Genomic DNA, 8,824 nt, shown 5'->3' on the forward strand with positions numbered 1-8,824 from the left:
GGAGCTGAAACTCTGCAAGTGCTCGCTGACGATGCGCGCCACGTTCTCATGGATTCGGGACGCTCCCCGCTTGTGGGAACCTGGTGAGAGACAAGTATCCCTGTTAGCAGCAACCACGCTGCCAGGCACAGGCCTTATGATGCTCAGCCTGTGGCTAAGCGGGTAGGCAGGTGTGCTCTGGGACTCCCCAGCCACTGCAGGCAGGGCCCCTCTGCTCCTTGGCCTTGGGGGACCCGCTTGGCCTGTGGCTGCCTGCTGGGACCAATGGGCTCTCAATGCTCCGTTTCCCTGCACTGCCTTCAGCCCCATCCCTTATCCAGCAGGGCAGGCACAGTTCAGGCCCCTGGGGACAGCCCTCAGGGACACCTGGCCCTGCACCGTGCTCACTGCTTTTGCTCTCTCCTCTCCAGCATGCATGCTGTGCGGCCAGACCTATGCCGATCCAGACATCTGTGGGCCCAAGCAGCTGGAGTTTGGGATATGTGCTCATGTGTTCTGTATGGTGAGTTCCCCCGGGGCTCCCTCCTTTCGCCTTCCTCCAAGCAATGCTTCCTTCCTTTCTGTCCTCACACCATCCTGCTCTTTTCTCTTGAACAGGCATTTTCCAACGGCCTTTTCCAGCAGGCAAGAATTGTCGACAGAACGGCAGAGGTGACCCCAGAAGACGTCCAACGCGTAATCCAGGAAGCGGAGCACAAGGTGAGGACCTGACTGGAGCAGGCTGGTTTGGGCCAGGAGAGGCTCCTCAAGCTCAGCCTGGTCCTGAGGAAGCCTTCCCGGCCTGCATCCTGTGTCCTGAGCCCTGCCCAGAGGCAGGAGGTCCAGCAGCAAAGGCCCTGAGCTTGCTCCTGATGACGCTGCTCTGCTCCTTCCAGCACTGCTTCATTTGTGGCGAACTGGGGGCCCCCATCACCTGTGCAGAGACGGGCTGTGAACAGAGTTTCCATCTGTCCTGTACCCGGCAGGGTGAATGTGTCACCCAGTACTTTGGAGAGTACAGGTAAGGGCTGCCAGGCCTCACCTGAGCCTACAACCCCTGCTTTCAATACAAGCCAAGAAAGTGAGGAACCTGCTGTGACACCTCTCAGCAGCCTGCAGAGCCAGGGCCAAGGCCCAGGGCTCCTTCCTGTTCTTCTGCCCCACTTGCAGCTCTCCTCACCTTGCTTGTCCCTTCTGTCTTCCCCCAGTTCATTCTGCCAGCAGCACAGCCCTAAGCAGGCTGCGGAGGCGGCTCCAGAGCAGAATACCAACTGCATTATCTGCATGGAGCCAGTGGAGGACAAGAAGTCCTACCTCACCCTGGTGTGCCCAGCCTGCAAGCACGCCTGGTTCCACCGGGCCTGCATCCAGGTAGGAGCCCTCTCCTCAAACAGCGGGCAAGAAGCAGCGGGCTGCCAACAGCACCCGAGCCTGCTCCCACTCCCACTGACTGTGTTTCTGCTACAGGGACAGGCCATCCGTGCAGGCGTCAACTGCTTTCAGTGCCCCCTCTGCAGAGATACGGATGCCTTTCTATCCGACATGCTTGTCATGGGCATCCGAATCCCACTCAGGTTGGTGTTTTTCTTCTGGCTCTTGAGACATGAGGGCACCAGAGCTGCACCTGCCCAGGGAGTGCTCACGCAGGCAAAGCCCTAGGCTGCCCATGAACCCTGGCTGCCCTCAGTCTTACAGAGAAGCTGGAAATGGGATTGGGGTAGAAGAACAGTGCTGCTCTGGGTCAGCCTTAGTCCAGGGGCAGTGGGAGCTCATCACGTATTCTCCATTCTCTGGCAGCGGGCCAACGTGGGAGGATGACAACGCATACGCATCGCTGGGATTGAGACACGAGCGCTGCGATGCCAGTGATTGCCTTTACCCACTAGGCAGGGAGCAGGCAGAGGGAGAGGGGTGAGTTACCTCAGCAGCCCTCTGGGGCTACACATGGGATCTCAGCCTCACCACAGGCTATCGGAACGAGCATCCTTGGCTCAGCTGCCTTTGTCCTCACAGACACAACCCGTTTGTTTCTCCAGGCCCTGGGAGCTGCTCCTGTGCAGCTCTTGTGCTGCGGAAGGCACTCACCGGCGCTGCTCCTACCTGAGCAATGACGCAGATGCTTGGGAGTGCAAAGCCTGTGCTGGTGTGGGCACCGGTAAGAAGCAAATAGCCAGGCGGGGGGCAGGCAAGGCCTGACAGTGGGTGCATGGGGCAGCCTGGCCAGAGACTCTCTGGCCACAACAGGGCAAGAGGTCCATCCTGCTGACTTTCCTGCCTCTGCTTACAGCCTCCAGTGTAAACTCAGAGGTCACCGGCCCCAGCACTCTCAGCCAGCGTGGACTGCTGCCATCCCACGACTCCACAGTTCCTGAGAGCAGCAGCTCCAGCACTGCCAGCCAGGCAGCAACAGGGCCTGTTCACAGTTCCCAGGTGCCTGAGAGCGGCAGCCAGTCCAGCCAGCCCGGGACAGCCCAAATGGATGAAGACATCCATAATCATCCCCGAGGTTGCCATGGGAGCAGCCATGCTGACAGATGCCCCACAACATCATCCAGGCAGAGGGCATCACGGTCCTCAAGGGCTTCCCTGGCAGTTGGCAGCTGCAGGTCCAGACTGGGTGAGCGGACTCGGACACGAAGCCGCACTCCAATACAATCTCAGGTCCTGGATTCCCACAGCCATCCCCGGAGGCTCTCCCGGAGGAGCCAGGCACCAGCTGCAAGGGCTGAGAGTGGCTCCCAACACTACACCAGAAGGGGAGCACTGCGGCCATCAGGGGATTCCCCAGCGGCTGGTCGCAGAAGACAGACCAGGCAGCAGGCCCAGACACGAAGCCGCTCCCCTGTGGAACGTCGGCCTGCAGAATCCCGGGGCCAGCTCCATAGACACCAAAGGAGCCAGTCCAGGCGACGAGGGCCAGCCCAGGTGCAAAGCCGCACCTGGGGACGTCAGGCTGAGAATGCCCACAGCCAGCCCCAAAGATGCCGCAGAAGTAGGCAAACGTGATCCCCTTGTGCTAACTCTGGTCCTCAGAGGCCAGCTCAATAAAAATTGAAGATCTCATAGACATTTCTCAGTGTGGTTATTCTATGCTTTTCACAAGGTAGTTTGCATCTGGGACTGGAAGCACAGGGTTGTCTTCTCCCAGGCACCTATCCCCCCATACCTTCCTTCCCATCCCTGGGTCTAGGCAGTGCTGGGTTCCAGCCCCAGCTCCACTGGGGCTCAGTATCTCCAGTGCCCACAAGCGAAGGCAGTTCTAGCAGGGGCAGCCCTGTTCTGGTGGTGCTTCTTGCCTTGGGGCTGTCACTGCAATCAGAGCATGCAAGTTAACTCCCCCACCAGCCAGCTGCGGGCTGAGCCAGGGCCTGCCTGGGCTCCACTCCTGCATTGCTGCAATGCCAGCAGCTCTGAGTGGTGGTTCTGCTTTGGGGATGCTACAGCGCGTCGAGTGTCTGAAACACTAAGTTCTGTCCCAAAGATCTTTTATGCTTCCCATATGAGTCCCGTAGGCCTGCTTCAGGTACTCGAACATTGCTGAGTTCCACCCGACCAGCCTGTCCTTCAAGGCGTGGACATATATCCTTGGTGAAAGCACTATTCAGGAAGACCAGAAGCAGTGAATTCCAGTTATGTAAGCACGTATATCAGAAAATATTTATTGCATTTAGCACCAGAATTATGACTGATGTCAATTTAAATAAATGCAGAGCTCAGAGACTGGATTTAGCAACTATCTTTTGATTCTGATGAATGCGTCTCATACAGTATATTTCTGATATCTTCTACACATACCTCTTCTTTTTCTTGTTTCATACAGGCTTGCTTCCATATTTCTTCAAATCATTCATCTGAAATGTTTGCACCAATGTTTTGAAGTATTTGTGCAACCTACAAAATAGTACGACTCCAGTTATTCTGATTAGTAATTTCTTTACACTGTAAAGTCTAGTTTTCACATACATTTGCATTGCACATCCTGGATCCTTAACCAAAGATGTTCCCATTTCAGTGAAATGGAATCTTATTCTAATGAAAACAATGGTGTACAAAACTCTTAATAAAGTTGATATAACTTTAATGTTGAAAAATCAAATACAAATACTACTGTACAGAGGATAAATGACTGTAAGTTCTCATAACTTTATTTATCAGTACTAAATTATTAAAATGTAACTGTGTCCTAATTCATCAACAGCCATAAAATAATCACTGACTAAACCCTACATTATCAAATGCACACGTAGTTTAATCTGGCTTTTACTATCAACATGATCATGTTGGCTATCAATTACATGCTATTACTCAGTCAAATAATTTCAGTTCTTTATTATAGACTGTTGAATTCCACTGAAGGAAACAGCATGTTTTTAAACACCGTTCTTTTGTAACAGGAAGAGTAACATTACAAAACTGCTTTACAGTCTGAATTCTCTTTAATTACTACAGGCCTATTCAAAACTGATATTATGACATGACTTTGGTTTTTCATATAATAATTTTGTTAGCTCCTAAATGTTTCAAGATATTAATGATCCATGTCAATACAAATCAGAGAACATCACCAACACTGAAGCTATCTGTTTAATGAGTACTGGATGATTTAAGGCACACAGAGATAGTTCTGTACTGCACTCTGTATAGCCTGTGTAGTCTACAACAGGGGATGACATCTCAGGCCACACTGTAACTCCAGAGATCTATCTGGTGCTTGACAGGTTTAATGGACTTTGCAGTGAAGCATAAATTCTATTTACAGTTTGCTATATTCTGCACACATGGATTTCCTTCTTGAGAGCTATGTTACAAAATGGTAAATGCTCATTAAAATGCTATTTTAAGTATATTTATGGAACATGACACTAAATCTTTTACGTCCCCACCACTAATTAGCAAGATTCTTTTATGTAAAATATATACACAAGTTCCAGATCTACTTTCAAATGACTGGATATTTATCTATTAAATGGCTAGGAGAGTTTGTTAATGTTTTTTTTTCCGTTTCAGGTTGGAATTTTACATTTTCCTATCACTGGCTCATAAATCATATTAGAAGTAATCAAGTGATCTATTTTTCATTAGAAAATGCAGAGAAATAAAATAGAAAAACCATAAGCAACATCAAGTAAGGGGCAACACTGTTTTAGCATTTATGCTGGATGAACTTTGTGTTGGGAAACAGGAGTGGTAGCAGTCCCCAAAGATATCAACTAAAAAAATAGCTTGGAAATTGCTATTAACAAAACCTGGCAATTCAAGGGAAGACAATCTGGCTAAAGTTTTCCACTGAACATTCCTGTGTGATAGAAACTAGTTTTACACATCTGTAAGATTCTTTCTCTAGGAAAACAAAAACATTAACAACAAGAACTGCAAACCCTATTTATATATTTCTTTTTATATAGACAACATACTGTATCTACTAATAGAATTATACAATAATTTATGTGGAAGAGATTTTGGAGATAATCCACCTAACCATACAATTGAAGCAGGGCTAAATTGACCACTAAACCACGTTCCTTGGGATGTGGCTCAGAATTTGAATACATCCAAAGATGGAAATCTAAAATCTGTTCTGCATTACAGAATCACAGGTTCATAGGGATTAGAAAGGACCTCTGCAGATCATCTTGTTCAACCCCTCTGCTAAAGCACGTTCACTACAGTAAGCTGCATAGGCAAGAGTGAAGGCATGTTTTGAGTATCAATACAGGAGTCTCCACAAGCTTGTTCCAGTGCTCTGTCACACTCAAAGTAAAGACATTTTTCTCCATGTTCACATGGAATTTCCTGTGTTCCTGTTTGTGCCTGTTTGATCCTTCTCCTAGCACTGGACACCACTGACAAAAGCTTAGCCGCAGCTTCTCGTCACCCACCCTGCAGATATTTACAAGCATTAATAAAATCCCCTCAGTCTTCTCTTCCCCAGGTTGAACTGGCCCACATCTCTCAGCCTTTCAGTCTCTCAGGGAGATGCTCCACACCCCTAAACATCTTCATGGCCCTTGACTGAACTCTCTCCAGTAGTTTCCTGTTTTTCTTGAACTGAAGAACCCAGAACTGCATGCAGTACTACAGGTTTAAGAGACGGAACACCTCCTCTGTGAAGAGAGGCTGAGAGAACTGGGGCTGTTAAGACTGGAGAAGGCTCTGAGGAGACCTGATAGCAGCCTTTCAGTATTGAAAGAGGGGCTTTAAGAAAGGAGACAGACTCTTTATCAGCCTCTGTTGTGAGGCTGGTAGGAGAAGGGGAAATGGTTTCATACTATAAGAGTTGAGATTTAGATTGGACATAAGAAAGGTTTTCCAATGACAAGGGTAGTGAAGCACTAGAGCAATGTGTCCAAAGAGGTCCTTTTTCTGGAGTGTCCGCAGAAAATGGCAAAACTAGTCGGTTCCCAAAGCCGGAGCTGGAAATCCCACTGACACCTCTGCAACCTGATAAGACGGAGATAAAGCAGCACGGCAGCATGATACCTTTAGGAGTGAAAATGCCTAAGGCAAAAAAGAAAAGAAGTGATGACATGGATGAGGTATGACCTAGACCCAACAGAAAACAAAATATCTGATGCCTTTTTACCATTCTCATTTAAGCATTAAAAAAATGCTATTTCTACCTCAGTAAAGTAGTTGAAGAATTTAATCAATGAACTGCTTTAATGAACAAAACTAACAGCCAAGCTCATTGATAATGGTTAAAGAGAAGGGAATTTCTCTTAACTCCATTGTGTATTTTCTTTGAAACCTGTAGACATAAATCAGCTTTTTAGACATCATGAGATGTCTAATACTGATATCTTAATGTCCTGTTTTTATAATTGAATGCTTATTTATTATTTGACTTACAGTGGAATAGTTACCACTAGCAAATACTTCCCTACTATTAGCAAAAGTGTTTAAAGTGTTCACTTTTGTGACATCAATTGTTCTTTCCAAAAGAATCATGGCTGAAACTTGTCCTATTTTCCAAGGATTTTGTGAAAAGTGAGAACACGAAAAATACAAAATCTGTCATGGCTTTTAATTCACCCTCTGCAAGTGACGAGAAAATGGTTGGTTTTTGTTCTAGTTTTGAAGCTAGCTTGGGACTTCCTGTAATTGTGTGGTCACACGAAAGAAGCAGTGTCTTATCCTTATGTGTATACCTGAATGGGAATCTTACATGCTTATGAGCTCTTCCTATTAAATTCCATAAGCTAACCAAAGGGCAAGTCAGTCTGTCCCCAGAGCGTGTAATGGCTGTACTGTGTAATGATTTGGAGGGAAGGATATTGCACACTGAATAGTTGGGAAGAGAAGCTTTAGTGTATTATCGTGTGCTTTTGTAAGTGAAGCCCTTGTATTAAACTAAGGTTCATATCATAAATATGCATGTCAGTTATTAAAAACAGATGTTCACATGTGATAGCAGTATCCTTGGAATGGTCAGAGTATGAGTAGTAGATTTTTCCCATCTGTTGTCTTCTGTTTTGTATGTTTGTTTGTTTTATGTAATTAGAACAGCTTATGTAAGAAACAACTCCACAGCTTGGGAGCTACTTTTAAAGAAACTACTGCCTTATTAAGAAACTTTAAGAAACGTATGCCTTGAAATAGCTGAGATTTTGACAACTCCCTAAAGGGTGTAAAATTGTCTACATTACTTGCCGTTGTGGTATCATCAGCATAATGAACAGAGGTGTCAGTAGTAAAGCTCAAAATGTCAACTTAAAATAACATTGAACTAAAATGAAGTTTAAACAATGCTCTTGTTTCACATGTTCACATCTCTGTTGAACAGAAATCCGGAAAAGACTACTTCCTGAGAAAGCGAGTACATGCTTCAAGACTGACTAAAAAGAAGGATGAAACACTGCAAAAAGTTGGAGATTTTATTCAAAGCTCTCCTTCTATTATACACTCTAAAGGTTGGTGTAGAATAAGTTTTATTCCATGTTTTCTAGACATTGTAGAATGGCTTGTTTCTGCTGTAGGCTATTAATGTATGTGTTCTTAGACTTGTCTGCCATGTTAAGTTGTCCTTTGATTTATGAAGTAAATGCATTTATTCGTCTCTTCAGAGATTCATTATTACATTTGTGAAAACCTACAAGTATACAGAGAAAGTTGGTTCTGTCTTGTGCTTCTGTCAGCACGAAAGTTAGGCCTGTTGTTTAACTCCTGCTGAAGTTTCTGACTTCCAGCGACTTCTGAGCCATGATTGTCTTTCATACTCCATTTTAATGCGTGCTTTAAGCTGCCATACCTGAAGCTATAAACTGTTTCAGCTATAGAAGCAATAAAGAACCTCGATGAACAAATACAATTTCTGAGTATTTTCACTTAAATTTTACGTGTCATTTATAAACCAAGTTTGTTACAAAGCTTTTTTTGCATTCAGTGATTTAAAGACTCACAAAACCAGTAAGTTGATTGGTTTCTGTATCAAAACAAATTTCTTCTAGCCAAGAAGCTGATGTCAGCCGTAAGTTCTCCTAAATCAAATGAACCTGAAAGTCTCGAAGAAGGAGAGACCAAGCCAAAACGATGCAAAAGGAAGCTGTATTCCACTGTCGTTTCTGGCCCTCTAGATATACCTGCTTCTTCGGTAAGCGATTATACTGTAGTCTTGGCTTAAAATAAACTACTAAGGAGTCCAAACAGACTGGAGGTTTCATCTATTTGCAGGAGGAGGTTGAAAGTACTGAGGTATTTCTTTATTCTACCAAGTCATTCTTGTTGGTCTTCCTGCTGTTCTGTTTTATTTTGTCCTCAAAGATCTCTGTGTTTGGCTGGCTTACAGTTTACTAAGTAGGTGATGTAGCAATCACGGAGATGTCTTCTAATTTGGAATCATAGATAA

The 8,824-nt window shown here is 45.6% G+C and overlaps 1 protein-coding gene and 1 long non-coding RNA gene across 4 annotated transcripts; both read left to right on the plus strand.

The window, feature by feature from the left end:
* LOC146755778 (E3 ubiquitin-protein ligase PHF7-like) lies at positions 1-3,042 on the plus strand. 3 transcript variants are annotated; one of them, XM_085525219.1, is made up of 9 exons: positions 1-83; positions 411-502; positions 598-699; positions 876-1,000; positions 1,188-1,350; positions 1,447-1,553; positions 1,777-1,890; positions 2,016-2,134; positions 2,267-3,042. In XM_085525219.1, exons 1-9 carry the CDS (start codon positions 32-34, stop codon positions 2,983-2,985), a joined length of 1,593 nt encoding a protein of 530 aa, XP_085381345.1. In that variant the 5' UTR covers positions 1-31; the 3' UTR covers positions 2,986-3,042. The 3 variants fall into 3 exon arrangements, with proteins under 3 accessions (XP_085381345.1, XP_085381344.1, XP_085381343.1); XM_085525218.1 differs by having other exon boundaries at positions 1,188-1,553; XM_085525217.1 differs by having other exon boundaries at positions 411-699; positions 1,188-1,553.
* Positions 3,043-6,167: 3,125 nt separating this feature from the next.
* Positions 6,168-8,564, plus strand: LOC146755779 (uncharacterized). Its single transcript, XR_014937936.1, has 3 exons — positions 6,168-7,034; positions 7,763-7,889; positions 8,427-8,564. It is a non-coding gene; the product is annotated as an uncharacterized LOC146755779 (long non-coding RNA).
* Positions 8,565-8,824: the final 260 nt, after the last annotated feature.

The sequence above is a fragment of the Coturnix japonica genome, chromosome 30 (genome assembly GCF_054131305.1).
Source record: "Coturnix japonica strain WE chromosome 30, WE-NBRP24, whole genome shotgun sequence".
Classification (NCBI taxonomy): domain Eukaryota; kingdom Metazoa; phylum Chordata; class Aves; order Galliformes; family Phasianidae; genus Coturnix; species Coturnix japonica.

Excerpts from the sequence above, each read along its gene's own strand:
- LOC146755778 (XM_085525217.1), top strand. The coding sequence starts at position 49 with ATGGATTCGGGACGCTCCCCGCTTGTGGGAACCTG. Across the intron at positions 1,554-1,776 it reads GGCATCCGAATCCCACTCAG|CGGGCCAACGTGGGAGGATG; the intron begins GTTGGTGTTTTT and ends ATTCTCTGGCAG. Across the intron at positions 2,135-2,266 it reads CTGTGCTGGTGTGGGCACCG|CCTCCAGTGTAAACTCAGAG; the intron begins GTAAGAAGCAAA and ends CTCTGCTTACAG.